Source organism: Rhinolophus sinicus, chromosome 2 (genome assembly GCF_057876585.1).
Source record: "Rhinolophus sinicus isolate RSI-liver-muscle chromosome 2, RSI-T2T, whole genome shotgun sequence".
Classification (NCBI taxonomy): domain Eukaryota; kingdom Metazoa; phylum Chordata; class Mammalia; order Chiroptera; family Rhinolophidae; genus Rhinolophus; species Rhinolophus sinicus.
In genome coordinates, this window is record NC_142502.1 from 11,362,392 (window position 1) to 11,387,232 (window position 24,841).

Below are 24,841 nucleotides of genomic sequence, written 5' to 3' on the forward strand. Positions count from 1 at the left end.
TGCAGGTAACCACTACCAACTATTTGAAACTGTCGTAGATAATCCAACTGTGAAGGGTTAGTAGCGCTTGAAATAGGATCTGTTGTAATCCTTCCTTAGACTATAGCAAGGAAGGGAGGATCCTATCGCAAGACCAGAGGCAAGAATGTTGAAACCACAACGCGGATTGCAAGGTCCTGTGAAGAGCCCGACCCCCCCATCTCCCCCGCTACACGACAACGGAATCTTGCATTAATCACAGTGAAGATATTTTCCGAGGCATTGCTGGATTTCTAAGAACGTGTGGAACTTCCAACAGCGAGCCAGTAATAATGAGTCAGAAATGGACAGGAAAGTGGTCCTGAGGGCAAATTCTTACCTCAGCCCTGGGAAGTGGAGGCTGCATCTTGCCCACACAAGACAGCGGCTCACCCGTAAGGACTCAAAGGAGGTAAAAGTGGCCCAAGTAATCACCTAACTCTCAGCAAATGCAAACACATCCTCTGCAGAGCAGGCTTTCGGGAAAGGAAGGAGACGGCACGAAGCAGGAACACACAGGTAGCTTCAAGGATATGGTAATATTCTAGTTCTTAAGTTACCAGGTGGATTGTGTTGGTATCATAACCTACATATAATTTTCATAAGTACGTAGCGTTTTTATTTAAACCAAAATGGAAAAATAAATAAAAGAACACAACCTGCCTTCCTGACCTGTTCCCACAAAGAGCCCAGAAAACAGATTTAGGGATTTGGGCAGGTGAAATCCGGCCTAGGAGTTGGGTTACCTGGTTCCAATTTCAAAGTTTTGAAGTGATGCGGCTGTTCTACTTTCCTTTCAGGGAAAATCAGGACCCTTGGGTCTGGGGAGAAGCAGAATGAGTGGACAGGACTCTCTAACTGAGGGTAAAAATCTGGGAAACTTCTAGAATAGAAAAAGTTGGTAGTTGCAAAATTTATTTGAATGGAAAAACGGTGTTGGAGAACAGAGATACCTTGAATTGTTAACAATGGGTAATATACTCTCCATTCCTTCCACTCCCCCTCACTTGGCTTGATAGGTTCTCACTTCCCCAACAGTTTTCAGGAGAGGGTGTGTCTTTGTTTTGTTCTGTTACATGACAAAGGAAGTAAGGAACCTTGTTTATTCTTCTGTTTCACGTTATCCATTTAAATAAATGTTCTGATTTTATAATTCAGCCTCTTTAGCTCTGACTTCCTAGAGCTTTACATTTTTTTTTTTAACACTGTCCTTTCTCATGGAGGCTGCTTACAGCTCTAAGACCAGAATTTTTACATCACTTTTAAATAAAACCTTTCTATAAATAGCCTTTCAGTCACATACATTGCTAATGAAAATGTGAAAGGACACAACCCCCATGGAGGACAACTTGGCGATATTTAGCATAATTACACCTGTCCATTGTTTTTGTGCATTTAGGTTAATATACCTTTGAAATAACCACCCAGGAGATCAAGTAATCTTGTTAATTATTCTGTAATCCATTCCCTGCCTTGCTTTCTTCCACCTTCCTTATGTTCTCTCCTTAATCTCAAATGCATAAAAGATACTACAAAACAGTTACTCTCTGAAGCATTTGACATCTTGCTTCCCAGCAATTGCCATAAGTTTTGGTTCAAATCAAAATCTTACAAAAATTCTTTACAGGTTTGAACATTCCTTATATCGACCCCTGGAATTCATGTTCTTTGCACATAAATATGACCACGCAAGCTGCCACTTTGCAGTGATCTTAATAATCAATGGGAAAAGTTACCATTCTTGTGTGAACTTGAAAATTTTTGTCAAAACATCAAATCGTCTGTCAGATAAATGTATAGGGAAATAAAAACAATAGTAAAACTGATATATATTTAGTACCATGTAATTTAAAATATTAGAAACATTGAGAATGAAAGAGTTTTTTGTTTGTTTTTTTGTAAAAAACTTATCAAGAAGAGTTTGTATGGCGCTGGCAACTTTTCGTATCTTTCTATGTCTGGGAGAATTGTCACCCTCCTTTCTAAGTTTGAGTCAGCTTCCAACATTTTATTCTTTGTTGAAATAGCTTAGAAATATCTCTCAGGGCTCTTTAATGTGATTATGTTTGTTTTGTCCACATTACCTCCTTTGGCATATCTTCATGTTTTGTGTCACAACCACATTTCTCAGGTACATGGCGAGCGTCTCCTTCACCAATCCTCTGGCTGCACGTTTAGAATCTCAGGACCAGGGCAGTACCCACATTCTCCTGATCAGCTGCTTGTTCTGTAACTCCATTTACATTTGCTTGGAAATTTAATTCCAGCTTTATTACTTTTTGTTTCTTTGCTGCACTTTTGTTTTTACGCCTTTGATTATCCAGTTTTCTACACACTTTTGTACGCACTTTGGCTCTGTGTGACCTGAATAACAGATGCACAGGGACTGGTCACTGATAGACTCTAGAAGAAGTGACGTGCTTGGTTGCTGATCATAATGTTCATCTGCTATTTAGGGAGTGATTAGGGGACTGAAAAGCCAGCAGTGAAGTTTGTACATAATGCAATTTCTCACAGTTAACGTACTTTGGCAAATGAAATTTGCACCATGTTGTATGACTGCTGTCATTTAACGAAACAGTCGTAACTGAAATTCGTGCATATTAGTACTCTTGTAGGACATTTGGTCCTGTCCAAAATATCCATGGAGACCTTTGGTCTATGCCAAAAGTTACTTGAAATTTGGTCCTGTCGAAAGTGTCCGCACTTAAAAAACGTCTCTGAGGAAGCTCTTGTGTATGTGGGGGTCTCTGACTCTCTCACACACCGTGGGGTTCCCATACATAAGTATGTATTAAATTTGGTTATTTTCTCTTGGGAAAAAAAAAAAAAAAAAAAGGTCCCTGGGTTCAAATAGCCCATAACATTTATTTCTACTTTTGGCTTACAGAATTAATACATAAAAAATACTAGCATGTTTTATTGGTCCAATAATTGTGTTTCAGCTGTATTGCCAACAATAACCCTTCTTGACTCGGTAGCCTCACTGGTATTGGCACATGGGGTGAGGTAGATGGGTCAGAGTTTGAATCTTGCAGAAGAGCAAGATTTATATTAACTGTGTGGATCAAATATCTTTGTAAATGTTTTGGACAGGACCCCATATCAAGAACATTTTGGCATGGACCAAATGTCTCCATAAATGTTTTGGACAAGACCAAATGTCTGCTCATGTATTAGAACTATGCAAAACGTGGACTACCTGTACAAAGACTGCAACACTAACTGGATGAATTTAGTCCTTAATTTTTGATAATGACAATCATATAATAAAGCCATCTACATATGATCATTCTAATATAAAATTTTAAGTTTATTTGCAAAAAGCTATCGTTACAGATAAAATTAATTAATCTCTGATGCAATTTCTGCCCAAATTTGTTCTTTCTCTGGGTCAAAAATGATCCCAGTGGCCTTGGTCTCCCCGTACTCTTAATTTCAAAAATGGAGGTGAAACTTATCGATGTGATCTTGAATTCCACATTCAACTTTATGTTGACATCCCTAAATGCACTTTGCTGTCAATCATGGCCTTTTAGTTCTATTCTCAGTTTGGACTCAGTCTTTCAAACAGAGCCAGGGTTTTGGCCTTTGTTTTTCTTCTCTGAGTGCCTGTGAGAGTCTCTTTATAAACTCCTCTCAGAAGCAGGATGTACAGATTCCAGAGAAGGATGCCTGGACCACCCTGCAGGAGGGCTGTCTGCTGTTGGCCGCACAAGTCTGTGGTGGGAAGAGAACTTTGGCCTCTTGCTCATTGGTGAGTCCTGGCTGTGTTTTGTGAGTTTCACCACATGTCTGGTTCCTTCTCCCTCCCTTCTGATTGTCTGGAAGGATGTCAGAGCAGGGCAGCTCAGGGGTCATGCAAGGCTGAGAGCAGTGAGCCTTGAGGAAGATGCTCTGATCCTTTTTCCCTCCTTGAAATGTAGAACTTCAAACAACAATTAAATCTGTAGGAAAATTGGAGGAGGTTGTCCCACAGCAGGGGAGTTGGTAATAAAAGGAGGAATTTGACACAAACAAAATTCAGGAGCTCAGAAACACATGCAGCTGATGGGATCATTCTACTTTTAAAAGATATTATGGCAGGAAAGCCAGGGTCTACTTGCCCGTATCGCACCACCTTTAGTCCAGAACAGCTTAGAATACTGAAAGGTACATTCAAAAAGAACATGTACCCATACTGGGTTACCATGACGGCATTTACTTCAGCTACTCATCTTGATGAGTTAGTGATAAAGACTTGGTTCAAGAACCAACTCATCAAAAGGAGGAAGCAACAGCTACAAACTCAGCCAAGTCTGTCACTGGAAACACCAAACCAGATCATTTCAGTGAAGGAAGAGAACCCTTTACCTGTAACTTCTGCAAACAGTCGTCCCATGAGTTCCAGCATTTCGGATGCCAATGACCATGGACCACTTAAACCTTCTGGTATTGAGCAACCTGGAGGTGTGGGTGCCTCAGAGTGGAATGCATCACGGGATTCTCAGCCTCATGACCTCCAGCAGATGTTTCTGGGGGTCTCTGACACTCCTTGGGCTTCCATTCCCCATGACATAGATCAATTTGTACAACTATGTGCTTTACCTGGGGAGGAGCATCCCAGCAGTCTAGATCACTACCTGCTCCCTGGTGGAGGGGGCATGGCTGGCGATGATCTTCAGTGTGATGGTTGACATATCCACAGCTTGAGGAAGGTCTGGGATCCAAATCTTGCCAAACTGAGAAACGTTTCCAAACACCTTTAATGAGTCGACTCCAGTCTAAACAGATCAGAGTTCAGGAGTTTATCTTTTTCTGTAAGAAGAAAGAAATCCCTTTACCTTTCATGATGTCCTGTCATTTCTGTCCTCTGAGCCTCCTCATACAAATTTCAGTATCGAGGACAGTCTTCTGTCCCTTTGGAGAAAGCAGAAACAGGCTTGTTTTCCTTGGGTCTTAGCTTGTCCTAACTGAGTTGAGCTCCATGAAATCACCCCAACTAAAGTCAATACCATGTAAAAAGAAAAAAAAGAACTTTTCTAAGGGATTTCATTATCGACATTGCTGACAATTGAGAGCTGTGTGGCTTTAAGTCTCAGGTGTTTTATGCCTGACATGCAGCACGCTGTCCTTCCAGCTGCCAGCCTCATCCGGGTTTGTGTTCTGCTGCTTCTCTGCTCTCCATCTTACTTATGCAGCCTGAGCCCTAAACCTGACTCGTTTGGTTCTGATTCTCATTCCCCACCCCCAATTATTATCAATATGTAAAAATGTTCTCCATTTTACTTGGGTCAAAAATTTAAGTCAGAAATGTCATGTCAAAAAAAGACTCAGTCTACATTTTAGCTCATTTCAATGTTTGCTGTTCCCTGGGTTTCCTGGCCTCTTGGCAACCCCTTTAAGACATATTTGGGGCAGTAACAGCATAATCGTTGAGAGGTCATAGGTGAATATTCTTGGCTTCAGAAATTTCCAGAAATTTCCCGAGTTATTAGCTATGTCTCAGACAAAATTGAGAACAGATATTTTGCCAAGAATTATAATCCAAATAGATACAATATTATTATAAATATTTTCAAGATCTCCAAATAGAACTAAACAAGAGAAAAGCAAAGAGGCAAAAGATAATGGAGTGCCTGTGTAAAAGAGAAAATGAACCATGTTGTGATTTTGACACTGTACCCGCCTTAGTTTAGTCAATGTTATGTAAAGTGTGTATTAGTAGCTTTTTACATCAGTTATTTCCAAGTAGCCTAGAGAAGCTATTCCATTACTATTTCTTTAAGAATCACATTTTCTATCCTGTAATTTTATATGTCAGAATAAACATTTGATATAAATTAGGAATTAGAATATGGCATCAAAGTCATGTAAAGTTTTCTAAACAAGACCCTCAGTATATCTTAAGCAACAATCAGCACATCAGTTTTATAGATAGAAACATAATAAGAGCAATTTATTTATACTTGGCATAATTAGAGACAATTTCGCTCCAAAGGCTGTTATTTATGTTTGATGCCAGCGTACATAAGCAATAAAAAACAAAAAAGAAATGATCAAAAATCTACACATCAAATATAGACCTTATTTTTCAGTTCCACATTGCTCCCCTGTTAACTAATTATTGCAAATCTCAGCGCATGTATTCAGAGCACAGGCGTAGATTCTAGGAGACCTGGCTACTGGTTTTGGCTCTGTGATTAATTCTGTGAATTTAATCAAGACGCTTAATCTTTGTTTGCCTTTCCCTATAATAATACACTGTCTTTATCAATTCCATAGTTGCACTAGCCTCAATTTCAATAGCCACAATGTGGCCAGTGGCTATCATATTGGACAGTGCAAATCATAAAACATTTCCATCATCGCAGGAAGTTCTGTTGGACAGTGCCGGGCCTGGAGGTAGACATATCTTCAAGTAGAGCTGAATTCTTGTGTTGGAACAAAGCCTCTGGGACTCTTGCTTTTTCTACTTCTCAGTTATTTTTTCTATCGTGTGTATTCCATTCTCAGTCCAGCAAGGTGTCCACAGAAGCTCTAAATCTCACAGCTTGATAAGTTTAATTTCAGCATGAAAAAGATTATCTTCCTTAGAGCTCCTGTACAAATGCTGGTATCATGTTGATTGGACCAGTTCAAATCACATGGAATTCTCTGATTGGTTTAGGCCGAGTCACATGTTCTAGCCCTAGAATCAATAGAGCATAGAGAAGCTGAAGGCATAAAACAAACTGGCAGAAGAGCAAACACAGCTGTTTTAACAAACACAAGCAGATAAAAAGTTTTAAAGTAGTTTCTATAAACTATATACTACAAACAACCAAAAACAAAATTACTTAGAGGTGTTAAAAAAAAAAAAAGATGGGCAAACATTCGTCATGCAGACAAAGAAAAGAGGGAGTGGCAATAGTATTTCAGATAAGAAATTTCAAGGCAAAAGCCTACGATAAAACAGTGTCATTTTAGATAAAAGGTAGAATCTACATAAGGAATATGCGATAGTCACAAACCTATCTGAGCTCAAGTACATGCACTTAAAACATATAAACAACTTTTACTGAAAATATAAAGAGAAATTGACAAATGTCATAGAAATGAACATACCTCGCAGTCTGACAGATCAAGTAGACAAAGGAAATAGGATTTAGTTAAGACCAGTGACATAATTTCGAAGTTGAATTAATAGATATTAATGATTTATAATACAGAGAACTGACCTTTTTTAAAGTTTTCATTGAACAATTAATCTTATACTTGGACATTAAGAATATGTGAATCTATTTTACAAAGCACAAGCTGTACAGCTTCCATTCTCTTACTGTTTTGCAATAAAATTAGAAATGAATAGTGAACATTTAAACAATATCAAAAAATGCTCAAATGCTCCAAACTTAAAAACAACCATAAAACAAAACAAAACACGTCAAAACACTGTCCCTAATGACTATATTTAATAGTATTTTCAGCTCATCCTTTTGTCCTCCAGGAACAGAGACTCACATAATTTCGCAGAAAAAGGAAGCATCGTGCTGAGCTGCATGAACTAGAACAGGACCAGAAATGGCATCAGAAACCAGCTCTCTGCTTCTCTCTGTTAGGGTGCATCTACGACTCCTCTTTCTCGTTCCTCCTCCTCCGGCCCCAACCCCCGATGCAGCTACAGAAAAGAGTAGTGAGGCTGATGGCAATATATAATGTGTTATGTCTCTTATCTCAAACGAATACATCAGCTTTCAGGTTTTTGTGTGTGGCTTGGTTAGGCTAAATCAGCCTCCCTGTGGTCAAGAAACCCCACGACAGGGACAGATGGAGTTTCTGTGCCTGCAAGGAAGGGCCTGACCTTGGGCAGTGGTGGATTTATACTGCCAACTTCCTGGCAGTCCAGGCCTTCCATGGCTGCACCAAGACAAACAGGCACATCATTTTCTTCTCACTTCGATCGCTTCTCTACACACCCATTATATGTGGATAAAATGTAAACACGTTTTAATCCTTAAAGACATGAGCTTGAGCTACCTTGGAAATAACCTTCCAGATCGTCATATTCCTTCTAATGTCAAGTAAACATTATTTATTATTGTGTTTTGCAAAGTTGAATATGGAAAGGAATTAGAAGGAAAATATAACTAATTGCTATGGTGAAGCACACAAGTCATCTTTGCTATAAAATTCTGCAAATTGCTGTTCTAAATTTTAGCTCCTCACGGGGCCCGTGAAGGCTTGAGGCCCATTTCATGGCCTTCCTTTTGCCCCTAAGGCTGTAACAGAATGAATGAACGCAGAGGCTGCTGTGCCCAGTGACAACATTTGCCACTTGGTGGCAGTGATCAGTTTAATCCAGACTGAGGAGTCAATCACAAAGTCCTGTGATTTACCGTCTAAATCTTGGGAGTCTAATATTATAAATATAACTCATGTGGATGCCATGTGAACTAAATGACCAGAGTAATAGGGCTTTCTTCCCAAACTGACACATGAGGTAGAAGCAGGTGAAATCCAATCAAAATAATCCCTTACAAATAAGGACTGAAGTCTCAGATCCCAGGTTATAGGATCTGTTTTTCGAACAACCTTCCAAATCAGTATCTATTATCACCAGTTCTGTTCAACAAACATTTCAGCAAATGTTCTCCAGGCTCCATGAGCATTTCCTGGGGAGTGACAGATGTGCATGTTGGAGAGATTACTCAGAATCATGGAGGATGGTTGGGGAGATCCACAGGGAAGGTGAGACTGGCTGGAAAGGTGTCACTCTTCTGCCGAGGATGAGTTCTGAAGACGGAGGGAGGTGGCAGGATTGGAAGAAGGGCATGGGTTTGAACAATATTGGGAGGATGGTTAAAGTGATCAAATTCAGTGATTTACTTGTGAGGAGAGAGAGGGATCTAGAAAATCTAATATCTTCCCTGCTGTGGCGTACTTGGTGTCATTAATGGAATTACGGATTTGGATGACATTATCATATCTCACATTCTGGATGAGGCCTAGCTACTAAAAGAATATATGAACAAGTGTGTGTTACAAACCACTAGAATTAGGTGAGGGTAAAAAACGTGTACCCCAGAAGCTGGCTGGTAGGCTGAATAATGGCCTCCCAAAGATGTCCCAGTTCTAATCACTTCAACCTGTGAATATGTTATTTTCTATGGCAAAGAGACCACAGATGTGATTGAATTAAGGATTTTGAAACGGAGGGATTATTTTGGATAATTCCCGTGGGCCCAAGGGTCTTTATTTATAGGAGGGAAATAGGTCACTGTCAACAAGTCTCCAAAATGGCCCTTAGGGGGCGGTAGCAGCTCAGTGAGAACCACTGAGCTGACCATCAACTTGCTGATCTTCTGAACTTTCTCTCCCTGTGTAGATTGTCATGTCCCACTCTATCTTTCCTGTTAATATTTCAGCTGGGCTTCAAGGACCAGCACCTATCCTGTCTCCTCTGTGAAGCTGGCCCACGTAGAGGCAACCAGAATTCTTTTCTTCCATCTCTGACTTCTCATAGTCCTTAATTTTGCATCAGTCCCGTGGCATCTGTCCCATGCTGCCGCCTGCTCTGCTTGTCAGTTGGGTCTCTGAGCTCGTCTCCTCTCCTAGATACACAGCCCCCAGGTATATCATCAGTCAAGAAACATGTTCCATAAATACACTGAATAGTAACCAGGCAGGTAAGAGTTTTATATTGATTAGTGGAAAAGGTAAAAAACGTTTCAGGCATAAATTAGAGATGTGATAGGTGTTGGTGACAATGTATATTTTTCAAAAAAATATTGAGTATTGATATATTTTCATGTATAACACTAAAATTTTTACTTCACTGATTTGCAGTGGCTGAGGCTCAGGAATCTATGTGAGTTATTTGTGTACATGTTTTACCAACGTAGTCCCAAATCAGTAATACAGCTGCGTGTGATGTGTTCAAAGTGTGAACCTACAATGAATCTCTTGCTTTTGGAATAGGGTTAGGGTTGGTTCTGTCTGAACTGAAGAAATCTGACAAATTCCTCTTTGTTAAAGTTCACTAGTGAAGTTTATAGTCCCAGCAGGATTGACAGTGCAAGAGATGGGAAACATCTTAAAATAGAAGGAATAAAACTGTAATTATGGCATTTCAGGCATTACAGAGAGTCAGAGATGTTTTATAGGTGGCATTAGAGGGACTTCTGGCATAGAATAAATCATAGCCTTCCTGAAAGATGAATTGTGTTCTTGGACGTTAGAGTATAAAATTACAGCCCTTACATGTAAAGTACATATAAGTATCAGTTAGGCCCACTGTCCTTTACTGGCCCTATACTAGTTCACCGGGATTTCAAAATTTCGAATTTCAAAAACAACCCACCCCTACTTTCAAAGAGCTGACAGTCCAGTTAGGAGCCAGACTTACAAACAGGACCGCTGCAAAAACGGCAGGGCCCAGTTTGGAATGAAAACACGGGGCTCTCACTCATAGATTATTAAGAATTTTGAAAGGGTGACTCCAGAGCCTTAAACCGAGCACGGGCTCTTCTAAGGACAGGGACTTGAGAAGGCGCAAGTGGCACGTGCCAAATAAAGATTTTAACGGAAGGCTTGGATGATAAATTTTATTTGGCAAGCATATTTATAATATCCAAGGGTTCTTTCTTATTCTCAGATTATTCATCTTTTTCTTAGCACCCTGTTCCTTTTTTATGGATATAATATTTTCATGAGACTCTGTAAAGATACTGATTAGAAAGCCATTTTTCACCACTCTAAAGCATTTCATGGTTACCTAACAGGACATGACGTTACCCCGGCACATGCTCAGTGACACTCTCATACCAGAATGTGTGAGAGTGGCCATATCCACACACACTGACTGTAATCTCTGCGCAATTTCAATTTCTTTAAAGCAGAGTCCTCCATGATATTGCCTGGAGTGGGGTGAAATGGCCGCCTGCAGGCTTGTGTATGTTGGCTGGGCTGAGAGAGAAATTTGAAAGAGGGGTCTGGGAGCGAGACTAGGGTCTTACAGACTTTCAATTCATCTTCCTATTTCCATCGTCCTCACTTGTTCAGAGTTTCTGAGCTCTCTTGACCTTTGGAATGCTGACCCTCTCAGGGATTCTGCGTCACAGATGGCAGGTTCTCCACCAGAGTATCCTCACTGACAGAACGCTGTGGGTGCCTGCTCTTTGTCTCTTACTCCTCCTCTGTTAATCCCATCTTCCAGAAATCTGTTGAGATCTCTTGAGCTCTCATGCTCTTCCTCCAGCGTCACTATTGTTATTGTGGGTTTATATAGTTTTTATACCTGTTGTATCATTTTAATAGAGTCTTGGGAGAGAGGGAAAGAGGCAAAAAAAAAAAAGTCTGTGATCAGTCCATCTTGAACTGAAAGTCCAGCCACCATGAGGATTATTCCACTTCTATAAATCAAGTGATTATGCTCCAAGAATTTAAGTGGCTCCAATCCGGGCCCCAAAGTTGTAAATTACAGGCCCTGTGAGGATGTCTTTGATGATGGCATCTAAAAGCCCGATGAAATATGAGCCCATTTTAATATCATCTAGTACTTTTGGATGCTCCTAATGCAGAGAACTAGAGGACAACTCAATGTAGGGATAAGATGAGGCAGCGTGTCCCAGAAACAGAAGTTTATGCAAACAAGAAGCCACTGAGAGGGGCCGGCCCAGTGGCTCAGGTGGTTGGAACTCCATGCTCCTAACTCCAAAGGCTGCCGGTTCGATTCCCACATGGTCTAGTGGGCTCTCAACCACAAGGTTGCTGGTTCAACTCCCGCAAGGGATGGTGGGCTGCACCCCCTGCAAATAGCAATGGCAACTGGACCTGGAGCTGAGTTGTGCCCTCTACAACTAAGACTGAAAGGACAACAACTTGAAGCTGAACGGCACCCTCCACAACTAAGATCGAAAGGACAATAACTTGACTTGGAAAAAAGTCCTGGAAGTACACACTGTTTCCCAATAAAGTCCTGTTCCCCTTCCCCAATAAAATCTTAAAAAAAAAAAGGGGTAAATTAAAAAAAAAAAAAAGAAGCCACTGAGAGAACTTTTGTTTTATTCCTGGTCAAAATGTACAGCATCTACTCGTAATCCTTTCATTCTTCTACAGATTTAATTTAATTCTTATCTTCTCATGAAATGAGCATTAAAAAAAAAAAAAAATGAGAGGAGGGCTGAGACCAGAGACTGAAGTAGTTTTCAAACTATTACCCCATAGGATAATAGTTTGTACCCCAAAGGAACTATGTTCCCCAAAGGAAAGCCTTTACCAATTAGTAACTTTGTTATATATTCTTTTTTTCTCTGCTACCCAACTGCATTATTTATTATTAACACAGTTTTTATTGACATTTGGATTGTGAGGTATGGGATATGCTGGAATGTAGGCTATGTTTAATCTGTAAATTTACAAACCTCTGAAAAAGCAGAGATACAAAACATGCTTTACAGAGGATTTTCACTTTGCTTTTGAAAATGTTGCCCTTAGCCTCTTGCCAGTTAAATCAAGTGACACTGGTTTCTGTAGGCTGCTGTCAACACATCTTCAAATTAGGAAGAGCTAAAGTCAACTGAATTATTTAGTACTCTACCCAGAATGACCCGTTTTCCTCACTCCCAGGGTGTCCAGGCCAGGAAACAGACCTTTTCTTTGCCCTGGTCTGAGCAGTTCCTGCTTACTATGGAGTGACCTGTTTCTGTACCCCTTGGGGTTGGTGGGGGCTACAGGCAATGATGCCCCACCTGGTGATCCTTAAGAGTTAGATTCATTGAGTATCAAGAGGAGAAAGGCCAGGTGTCTGGGAATTCTGATTCTAAAGGGATAAATAACTAAGGTAACTATCTAAACTCGCCGAAGAAAGTCCAACTCTGGGCTTGTTTTAAGACTTTCTCATGCTTGTGGTTGGGTGAAAAGTTTTTCTTTTTGTTAAAATTGCTTTAGCTGCCTTCCAGATTCTACGCTAGTTTTATAGTGTAGTTTAGTCTTTTGCTTGTATGTTCATTTGTCTGTTTCTTGGAGATGGAATGATGAAGGTCATTAGGTTGTCAAATCTGAGCAGTGTGACCTTGGTAATGACTAGAGTGGGCGGCAGGCTAACGTAATGCCTGGATGAAAGTCTCCGATTTTCTTTTAGTGGTTCGACTACATTTATGATTTTATCCTTAGATGAGTCTTCTCTTTTGTTAGTATTTGGCTGCGCAGGGGCAACTTGAGTTGGGATAAAATTTTGTATACTGAACCTAAACATGTGAGATAGCCCCCTCGGAGCCCCACCTCCTGATATGCACACTTCATGTAATCCTCTCCTTTTGAGGGTAGGCTGGACCAAGTAACTCACTTCTAACAACCAGAATGTGGCAAAAGTGTTGTGCTATTACGTCTGGGAATAGGTTACAAAATATTATGACTTCTGTCTTGCTCACACTCTGTTTCTGACAGGAGGTCAACGGAGCTGGGCAGAGAGTGGAGCTGTCAGGTGTTGGAGTTGCTGATTCAAGCAACAAGCCAAAAATGGAAGCGTTATGCCTTTGATCACTTACTGTGAGAACATAAGCAAGAGTCTACAGCTGGAGGCAGTGCCGACTCCCCTTGTTCCATTTTTCCCATGGTGCACTTGTGGAGGGTCTGATGCAGAAGCACCCATATGGGGGGTTGTCTCACTGTTGAGGAAGTCCCCAATAAAAGTCTCCGGTAGTTTCATGGACCCTGACGTGTGTGTATGTGTGTGGGAGGGGACTAGGAATAGATAGTACTGACTGAGTAGAGTGGAAAAGTGTCTTCAAGGTTTCCCTCTCCTCCCTTCGTGAGGAGGAGAGGCACCTGAAGAGGACCTTGGCCCAAGGTCTCAGATAGAGAGGCTTAGGAATGAAGGCACTGGGCTGGGAATATAAATATGCCAAAGAACATGACTGACCACGGGGCCCTGACCTTGACTGCAACTCCCTTCGGGCACTACCATGTGCTGGTTATTACCAAGTCTAGTGTGAGGAGCGCAGCTTTCCCACTGAGGTCTGCCAAGTGAAGGCCTTTGTAATTACCTATGGGCAGACCTCAAACACCACAGAGTATTTTAACCAGGATCAGAACACTTCACTCTCATTCCCTTTCACTCTTGCTTTTTCGTCCTGATGAAGCCAACTGCCATTTTTGTGAGTTGCCCTAAGGAGAGGCCCATGGGGTAAGGAACAGAGGGTGGTTATAGGTCAACAGCTAGCATTGATCTGAGACCCTCAGTCCCATAGTCCCTGAGAAATTGAATCCTACTAACAACTACAAGAGTGAGCTTGGAATCGTTTCCTTTTTCAGCTGAGACTTGTGATGGCTGCCGTCCCAGCTGACCCCTTGAATGTAACTTTGTGGGAGATCCATAGCCGGAGAACTCAGCTAAGCTGGACCCAGATTCCTGACACACAGACACTGTGAGGTAATAGGTGTTTGTTGGTTTAAGCCTCTAAGTGTCAGGGTGGGAAGGGCAATCTGTTATGCAGCAATAGATAACTAATACACATGCTCATGGTCTAGTAACCACAGTTTGAAACTCTGCATTGACCGTGAGTCCATTTCTAATTATTTGTTTCCTTTTCTTTGAAAGTAGAGTATGAATATAGTGAGATTGCATTCTTTTCCCAAGGAGGTATAAAGAAACAAGATGCTGGTGTTAAAAAGGAGAGTGGGAGGGGGAGGCAGGAATTTATTGGTGATGAGTTCAAACACCTCTAACTTTTAGTCTGTCATTTTCCTTTTCTGGCATGTGAAAGAAAAGTTTTGAATTTAGAGAATCTATTATGTATGCTGCAAAAGAATGGCAGGCTAAGACTTATTTGTATCCTAAAATACTTTTTACAAATTTACCTCTATTTAGTAGAGTATAACGAACTTTTAGGAGAAGAGAAAGAAGGGTAACCTGAAAGAAGAGAAGGAAGGGGGATTTGGGCCTAAAAGAGGCCGATGATAAAAAAAAAAAAAAGTGGTATCTCAACTACATACACCGAGAACAGCTCTGCAAATAATCTCACTCTCCATGCCTGTGAGTAAACAAACATCTTTGCCTGCAAAACAGGAAAGCAAAACCATGTAATGATTCATACGTGTGTCCTGGGAATGAATACAGTGGGTCATGTTCAGTGATCAATGAAGTCAGAGAGATGGGATGTGCCTGCTTTGCATATATCGGGTCCTGGATTTTGGAATCAAGGACAGGTTAGTTAACAGTAAGACGGAAGAACAATAAAATTGGGGAACTAGAGATGACACTTCCTCTTCTTTTGAAAGAGCTTTACTCGCTGGTCAGCTTCTAATGGTAGTCTGGTATACACTGAACCTCCAGAGCTGTGGTTGCTTCAAGTGGAGCCCTCAACTTTTGCCTCAGAGGATTATGAGTTTTCTGAGTTCAGGGAGAAAGAGCCAGCCCTTGGATCCACGGTCTTTTCATTGCGTGTAAGTAAAATCACTCATTGGCTGATATTATGTGGAGTTATTGCTTGGCATTTCAAGATGGTAAGGCGACTGGTACACTCACGCTCTCTTTAGAACAGTGAGTTCTAAAATGTGACTCTTGGGGTATGATGTTTGTGCAGCTCTTCAGAAACCTTCCGCTGTGAGGGGCAGTACTAAAGGCACTCTCTAAAGCTGTTAGAGCTTTGAAGGAGAGAGTTGGGTGCTCACTCTGCTTTTCTTTTTTTTTCAATGGATGTTGTATTGATAGTTTCTTGGACTGCAGACCATGGGCTCAGTTTAGAAAAGAACAATTCAGCCCTTGTTTGGATCCTGAGGAGTTCATGTGGGGAAACGCTCTGTTGAGAAAGCATATTCTTTGTGGAGAATCCCCCTGTGTATGCAGACAGCGGGAAGGGATTTTGCTTTTAGAAAAAAGTCACAGGCTTGACAAAATTTCTCTGTATGAAAACAAGGACTTAGGTGATGTTGGTTCAGAGATGATTTTTTTCCCCACAGGGCACCTGGAGCATTTGTTATTTTTGCTTGTGTATATGTGAAAGAAACTTAGCTATAGGAGGCAGACTTATAACCCATCAAGGCATATTTGACTACAGTCGTGGGCTTTGCGAGTCTCTGGGGCCTGTGCATTCCTAGTACTTTCCTAGGAACACTGAAGAGTCTTGCATAGAGCCTGATCCCTCTATAGCTATTTATTTTACGTAGAAACAGAAAGAACACAGGTCTCCTCCTGCTCATACCATATGAACAAGGAGGAAAAGACTTCAGGTTGCTTATTTGGTGGTGTACTCATTTTTAATGTATTTTTAAATTTCCTTTCTTTATATATTAGTGTCTTCTCTGGAGAGGGTCTGTGTCTAAACTCTTGCAGGCAAGTTGCAGTAAGCAAATACGCATCATCTGAGTATGGAAATAGGAAGTTCTTTCCTGCGGTAGCTGGCTGTGGCAATAAGAGATAAGAAATTACTTCATGGCTATTGCCTGAGACTTTCCTTTTGACTCCCGTGTCCTTCTTAAACAGCTCACTTCTGCTTTCCATCCAGCGTGGAGGCTAGGGAGTGTGAGCTGGTAACCCAAGCACAGGTTGACAATGTGCAAGCAGGTTAATGTAGCAAATGGTGTGTGAGAGTGAAGAAAATACTAAAAAATAAGCTTTTTGAAAAAAAAAAAAATCCTGCAAATGGGGGAATTACTGTACTCTCAGCACTCAGAGCAGTGCCTGCCACATACTGTGCTCTCAGTCGATATTTGTTCAGTGAATGAATGATTCGGATTTTTCATCAAATGATTGTGATAGGGTAGCTTTTGTTTTATCTCTGTTGCCCAGACACTGAAGGAGATAGTCAGAGTGAAGGAAGCAGGAGAGGAGGAGACTATGCAGGTGGGAAGAGATGAAAAGAGACGATACAAAGCCCTGCAGGTCACAACATGGCAGTGAAGGGGGAGGTGGAGGCTGTGGTGGTGGAAGTGGTGGTCATGGGGGTGGTAGGACAGAGTTGGAACTGATGGCGGAGGTGATGGTGGACTATAGTCTACAACTTCCGTCAAGATACATAACAGTTCTGTCACCACAAGGATCCCCAGGGACCTTTTTATAATAACATGCTACTGAATTCGGAAACATCCAGTTTCTATGAGTTTCAGTGGACCTGCACGGAGGGTCTTTATAATAGGTTCTACATATTAGTGCCAGCAGCACACATCTAGATGCTAGGAGACTGAAGTGCTCTGCTGGTGACATATAGCAGCTGGTGCTACCAGCATACAGTGGTAGCATATAGCATATAGTGCTACCAAGAAAGGCACTTAGCTTCACCACACTTACATTTTCTCATCTGTAAAAGCTGAGATAACAAAACCTAACCAGTAGGCTTTGTTGTGTGGACCCATGGAGATGAAGTGGAAATGCTTTGAAGAAAGTAAAAACATTATCAACCCATGTAGCTTTCTGTCTTTTCTCATTTTCTTACCAGGTAGAGACTCAAATGGCATAGAAGAGCTTTATTGGCAGAGGAGGATTAGATTAAAGGTAGTAGGGAGTGTTATGTGTTGACTTGTGCCTTTCCCCCTCAAATGCTGAAGTCCGAACTCCCAGTGCTTGAGAGTGGGACTTTAGTTGACGATAAAGAGTTGTGGATATAGTGAGTTAAATTAAGATGAGGTCATAATGGAGGGGGCCTCTAATCCAATAGGACTGATGTCCTTATAAGAAGACAGCCCCGTGCAGACAGAGACACACAGGGAGATGATGTGATGATGAAGACGGGTTGTGGTGATACAGCTGCAGGCCAATGAGCACCAAGGAATTGCCAACCCCACCAGAAGCCTAGAAAAAGGCAAGGAAGGGTTCTCCCCTATCGGTTTCAGAGGGAGCAGGGCTCTCCCAACACCTTGATTTCAGACCTCTGGCCTCCAGAACCGTGAGAGAATACATTTCTGTGGTTTTAAGCCATTCCGTTTGTGGTATTTTGTTACTACAGCCCTAGGAAACTAATACAGGGGTAAAAAATAAAAATCATTTAAAATGCTAGGAATAGACTCATCTATATTGTTGGCAAGCACTTCTAGGGACCAAATCCAACATGACTCATTTCTCTGACTTTAACCTGTGGCGTTAGGCCTCAAACAGTAGAGCCACTTCATTGAATGGGATGAATAACGACACTGAACAATGAAACACATTTACAAATTGAAAATCAGGCTATTGTGTAATCTATAAAAAGACATCCTTTCATAAATTGAGTCGAGCTAGGGCTTCCAGATTATTATCCTGATGTGGTCATTTGCTAGATAAGGAACATTAGTGTCTATTTGGGGTGATATTTACTTCCCTAAGTTGTATATTGAAAGACAAGTTCAAATATTCTGAATTGGAAAATGATGCAATATGATGGCATTTTGGTCCAAATATAAAGCCTAAGGCTTCAGTCGAAACATATAGCAAATCGGAAATCCCCAGTTATGGAAACTTGGGTCATTTTTGTGGTTTCATCTATAATTGTTGATTCCTTTGATACATAAAGTTAGTGTGGTACCTACATAATAATTTTAATTACAACATAAACAGCTAGGATTTCAAGCATATTCTTAGGTTTCTCTGCAACACAAGAATCTCTTCAATCCCCTTTTCAGTAGAGTTTAAATTACCCGAATTCTTATTACCATAATTATCTCTAGTAGAACAACATTCTCTTAGCAGGAAAACATCATTGTAGCAAAGGCAATTCATTTAATTTGCTCAAAACTAAAAACATCTTTTTTTTCTCCTCTTCTTAACTGATCCATATTCAGTTTTATTTTAGACGTGTTATTAATTTTACATACTCTCTTTCAAAATTTCAACAGAAATTTGTGACTGGATAGATTCTTTCAAAGTTGAACAGGTAGAATTCCTTTCTTTCTTGGCTATCATGTAGGAAAATGCTCTTAGGTGTTTTGTGCACTGATCTCTAATGTCCGAGAGAAATAGAACATTTAACTATGTATAGGCAAATTTACATGTTGATTACTGAACCTTGGTGTAAAATAGGAAAATACAGACCTCTCAGAAAGAAAAGAAATGGACCTGACTCAAAATTCTTCCCAGGATCCTCAATATAACATTGTTCACTTTTTTTTTATGTTTAACTTATTATTTAAATTTTTATTTTTCAATTGTAGTTGACATACAATATTATATTAGTTTCAGGTGTACAACATAGTGATTAGGCATCTATACAACTTGTGAAGTGATCACCCTGATAAACCTAGAACCTACCTGACACCATATATAATTATTACAATATTATTATTTATATTCCCTATGCGGTACTTTATATCCACATAACTATTTTGTAGCTACCAATTTGTGCTTCTTCATTCCTTTACCTTTTTCACCCTGCCTCCCAAACCTCCTCCCATCTGGCAACCATCAGTTTATTCTCTGCATCTATAAATCTGTTTTTGTTTTGTTTGTTCATTTATTTTGTTCTTTAGATTCCACATATAAGTGAAATCATATGACATTTATCTTTCTCTGTCTGACTTACTCCACTCAGCACAATACCCTCTAAGTCTGTCCATGTTGTTGCAGATGGCAAGATTTCATTTTTTTTTTTAAGACTGAGTAGGATTCAATTGTATATATGTACCAACTCCATTCATTATCCATTCATCCATCAACCAACACCCAGGCTGCCTCCACGTCATGGCCATGCGGCAATGAACATATCGATGTACATGTCTCCTTGAAGTAGCATTTTGGGTTTCTTCAGATAAATATCCAGAAGTGGGATTATTGGGTCCTTCTTTGTCTCTCGTTGTAGCCTTTGTTTTATTTTATTTTTAAACAAATTTTATTAAAACACAGCTAACATGCAATATTGCATTAGTTTCAAGTGTATACCATAGTTATTCAACATTAACCTACCTAAAGAAGTGACCACCATAATAAGTCCAGCAACCACCTGAGACTGTACCACACTATCACAATATTATTGACTATATTCCCCATGCTGTACACCACATCCCCATGACTTATTGTGTTTCCCTGAAAATAACGTCTAGCTGGACAATCAGCTCTAATGCGTCTTTTGGAGCAAAAATTAATATAAGACCTGGTCTTATTTTATTATAATACAAGACTGAGTCTTTATAATATAATAATATAATATAATACAATATAATAATACCGGGTCTTATATTAATTTTTGCTCCCAGAGACGCCTTACAGCTGATTGTCTGACTAGGTCTTATTTTTGGGGAAACAGGGTATTTGTTTTATACCTGGAAATTTGAACCTCTTATTCCCCTTCACCTTTTCCCCCTCATTGTTCACTTCTGTAGAATATAATTTGGTGTAAGAAATTACAATTCACCCAGAAGACATTTGGCTATTCTCCTACTAAGTCATGTTTTAAGGAGGTAATCTTTAATTCTTTTCAAAACCCGAGCAAATGGCTATGAACAGGTAGACCATACTTTTTAGGCTATTTGTTTATGATTATTCTGTTTGGATATCTCAGAGTACAGCACAATCTTGGGAAGGTTTGCAGTAGTTTTGGTCCTCAGTGTAGTCTCATTACCTTTTGGAACATGTTTGAAGATTCTGCTTCGTTAGCAAATTAACAGAAACATTTTATTAATTTACTTAAAGTGCAGGTCAGGTATAACAACCTTGTTCTTTCTAGCTGTTAAAAGCCTGAAGCAATGTGTGCTGAAGGCCTTATCTTTTGGTTCCTGTTGGACCATAAATGCCAATCTCTCTTACCACCCTGACCAAACAGGCAAAGAATTGTTCTCCGTCATGAATGTGAATGTTAATCATATAATACGATGAGCGCCCATTTTTGAATATTTAACATTGAAACAAGTGCCTATTGAATACCAAATATTTTCCAGGTATTTCCTTGTGAGAGAACAGACAAGATCATCCTTAAGGTTCGCTTGTAATCATGTGAAGCAATAATACTTTTTCTTGGGTAGATTCGGTTGCAGCCGTTCTCTCAAAGAGAAGGATCTGAACTAGAATTCTCAGTCAAACATGGCCAAGGTTTTCCAGCTAGAGCTGGATTTTACCCTAGAACACAAGCTACTAAGATTTCCTGCGCTGGGATTTTCAACTTGATTAATCAACTAGAACTGCTTTTGCGTAGGTAATGGGGACTTAAGAGGGAATTGTCGAGTAAGGTTTGAGTTAGGCACCAGACTATTATTTAGTGTTATTTTATGAACACTCACAAACATTCCAAAGTTACGTACAAATCAGGTGCCTCAACAGAAACACCAGCTATTCCGAGCCCAGACGCCAGCATGAGAAGACATCAGAGCATTCATCAAAGCAGAGTAAGTAGATATAGCAATAAGGCCCAGAGAATCCCTCCAAAGCGACTTTGCTTTAAGTTTTGGTGTTCCTGGCAGTAGCAGAGTCCTAGACACAGGGTATGGTCATTTCCACTTTGCATTAAATATCTATTCCTGGGAGCTTTGTGTTGGGAGCAAATTAGCAAGAGATTCCCCTCTCAGTCCTGGACTGAGTTCAGGCATTGAGCACTACTGTCTACTCCCCACAGACTCATGTTTCTTTTCTTACCACGTGGACGTGGACCTTTTGCGAATAGATGAAGGCCCCTGGCCAATGAGGCTTCCCCAACAGTGCTGGGAACTTTCTGGGTAGTGAGAGCCACTGAGGTGAGCCTTTAAGTGAAGGTCGAAATAGGGTTCAAGAGGCTCCTTGTTTCTCATTGTAGTTTCTCAAACTGGCTGCACACAATTGCACGTCCCCAGTGGCTTCGTGTCACATGTCATTACTACTGTTATTATTGACAGTTAATGTACACTGTCCACTTACTGTCTGCCAGGGAAGATGTTAAAGGCTGTCCACTGTCTAATTTCTTAATAACTCTAAGAAATGGTGTTATTAGTTAGCTCCTCTTTTACTGAGGAAGAAACAGGCTCGGAGAGTTTAAGAACCTGGCTCAAGGTCAAACAGTAAGGGGTACAGTCATGATCCCAACTCCAAAAATTTGATCTGTAGTCAGAATTTAAACCTGGGTCTGTTTGAACTGGGAGTCCAGTAATAAATGGCTGCCTTGAGGGCATAAGGAAAAGGATGCCGCAAGATTTCCTCTTTTTAGATAAGGTTGCTTTGTGCTTGTCCATCTTTCCTCCCATTCCTGGATCCGAGAGTGTACGTAATCTAACCACATTTAGGCCAGTGGAAGCTTGTTTGGGTGAATAGTATAAAGTTAGCAGTGCTCGTCACAGATTTGCCTGAGCATTGAGGAAAATCTCATTCCTAAAGATATTTCCAGATCAAAGCTGAGGAGGGTTGGGGCAGAGAGATGGGACATTTGCTTCTAAGAATTCAGATTGAAAAGAGGAAGAAAACAGAGATCAAAAGATAGGAAGGCAGGATTTTGAGAGGATGTATTTAAATAGTCTCCATTCATGTCTTCTATTTATTATAAGACCAGAACAAGTTTTTGAGAAAAGATTAGTAAATATCAAATTAGATAAAGGAAGGGAAGAAAGGATCTCTTTAGGCAAATACTTTGAATTCAACCTCACACTAAATTTATGTTATCAACTATCTTGTCATATACTACTTAAATTTTAAAAAAATTCCTTTTCTTTAGGACACATACTATAATACATGCTTATTGTCAATAATACATAGAAAGAAGGAGAAGATTAATATTTCCTATGATCCTACCACACTGAAATAATCATAGTTAACATTTAGGTGTAAAATCTTGAATACTTTTTTCTTCAGATATGTGGGTATTTAACAAAAATGAGATAATTTTACTCTGACATGTAAAATTCTATTGCTAACACATTACATGTTTTTGATATAATTTACCATATAGGAGTGCAGTAGCCAATTTTTTTGAAGGGTACAGGCAATACTTTATTTTTCTTTAAAAAAATCACGTCTTCCATTTATATTAATATTCTCAATGTTTTCTCTCATGGCATTTATGATCCAACTAATTTAGTTTAAGATTTATGAATCTAAATTCTTTGGAGTAGTCAGTTCTTTGGTCAAGTTTGTTCTGTAAAGCAGGAGGGATGGTTAAAGAACATATCGAACTTGGCTGCGAATCGCAATTTTACCACATATTAGCTGTGTAACTTTATGTGTTTATTCCTCTTCACTAAAATTTTTAAAAATAATTTTTTGTTTTTCAATTAAAATGCAATATTTCATTAGTATGACATACAATGTTACTATTGACATACAATACTATATTAGTTTCAGGTGTACAACATAACTTACAAAATGATCATCCCAGTAAGTCTAGTACCCATCTGACACCATACATAGTTACTACAATATTATTGACTATATTCCCTACCCTGTACTTTACATCCCCGTGACTGTTTTATTTATTTATTTATTTATTTATTTATTTATTTATTTATTTATTTATTTATATTTACTTTTATTGCTTACTTTTTTTTTTAGCATTCAGTGTTATTTTATATTCATTTCAGCTGTAGAGCACAGTGGTTAGATATTTATATCATTTAAGAAGTGATCCCCCTGACTAGTCTAGTACCCATCTGGCACTAGTTATAGTTATTACCTTATTATTGACTATATTCCTTATGCTTTAGTTTACATTCCCATGATTAATTTGTAACTACCAATTTATAATTCTTAATCCCTTCACCTTTTAACCCTGTCCAACCCCCTCCCATCTATCACCCCAACAAATCATCTGACACCATACATGATTATTACAATGTTATTGACTATATTTCTTATGCTATACCCTACATCCCATGACTGCTTTGTAACAACCAATTTGTACTTCTTAATCCTGTCCCCTATTTTCACCCACACTCCCAACCATCCCTCCCATCTATCTGACAATCATCAAAATGTTTTCTGTATCTATTAGTTTGTTTCTGTTTTGTTTGTTCATTTTATTCTTTAGATTCCACACATAAGTGAAATCACATTGCGTCTGTCTTTCGCTGTCTGATACTCCACTCAGTACAATACCTTCCAGGTCCATCTATGCTGCTGCAGATGGCAAGAAACCATTCCCTTCCCTGGGAAGCAATATTTCATTGTATATATGATATGTGATAAAAATGTTTAATGTTTGAATGTTTAAATAAAGAAGTGAATGTTTAAATAAAAAAATTTTTACAGTAAAAGACACATTGCCGTTAATCCCCCTCAATATGCCCCGCCCCAAACTCACTTCGAACAAACTTATCCCATCATTCTTGCCATTTTTCTGAAGCAGTTCTGAAAGTCCTCTTTCCTGAGTGTCTTTAGTTGCACTGTCGTGGCTGCCTTAATGTCTTGAATCTTTTTGACTTTGGGGAAGAGCCAGAAGTCCCATGGTGCCAGATCCAGTGAATAAGGTGGATGAGGACAAACTGTCATGTTTTTATTGGACAGCAATTGCAGTACCAGAAGCGATGTGTGACATGGAGTGTTGTCTTGATGGAGGATGACTCATGGCACACTTTAAAACACACCTTCTCTCAACCATAGCCCACACCTGACTGACTGCACCAAAGTTGAAACTTGTCACATACTGTTACTAAGTTTGAATGCACCATGTCCTGTATTGATGATCCCTGCCTTTCCATTGGGTGGCACTTGGCAGCAGCACTCACCATATTTTATGACCACAACAGAAAGGCTCCGTGTCACACATCGCTTCTGGTACGGCAATTTCTGTCAAATAAAAATACTGTAGTGTGTCCTCATCCACCTTATTCACTGGATCTGGCACCGTGTGACTTCTGGCTCTTCCCCAAAGTCAAAATGACCATGAAAGGTAAATGTTTTGAATCAATTTGGGACATTGAGGCAGCCAGGACAGCGCAACTAAAGACACACACGAAAGAGGACTTCCAGAACTGCTTCAGAAAGTGGCAAGAATGATGGGAAAAG

At 39.8% G+C, this 24,841-nt stretch overlaps 1 protein-coding gene and 1 pseudogene across 5 annotated transcripts in view; both read left to right on the forward strand.

Moving 5' to 3' along the window:
* The first annotated feature begins 4,208 nt into the window (after nucleotides 1–4,208).
* On the forward strand, nucleotides 4,209–4,694 carry LOC109456787 (paired-like homeodomain transcription factor LEUTX pseudogene; annotated as a pseudogene).
* Nucleotides 4,695–15,276: 10,582 nt separating this feature from the next.
* Nucleotides 15,277–24,841, forward strand: part of IPCEF1 (interaction protein for cytohesin exchange factors 1) — a 152,467-nt gene continuing 142,902 nt past the window's right edge. For 2 of the 5 annotated variants that reach the window (XM_019749258.3, XM_074333724.2), the window contains exon 1: nucleotides 15,277–15,423. Coding sequence is in view for 2 of the 5 variants with exons in the window: in XM_019749257.3 (XP_019604816.3) it covers nucleotides 15,362–15,423 (62 nt within the window). In the remaining 3 variants the exon portion in view is untranslated. Of the gene's footprint in view, nucleotides 15,424–21,248; nucleotides 21,265–24,841 lie in introns of those variants that run through there. The other 3 variants (XM_019749257.3, XM_074333722.2, XM_019749255.3) reach the window with 2 other exon arrangements.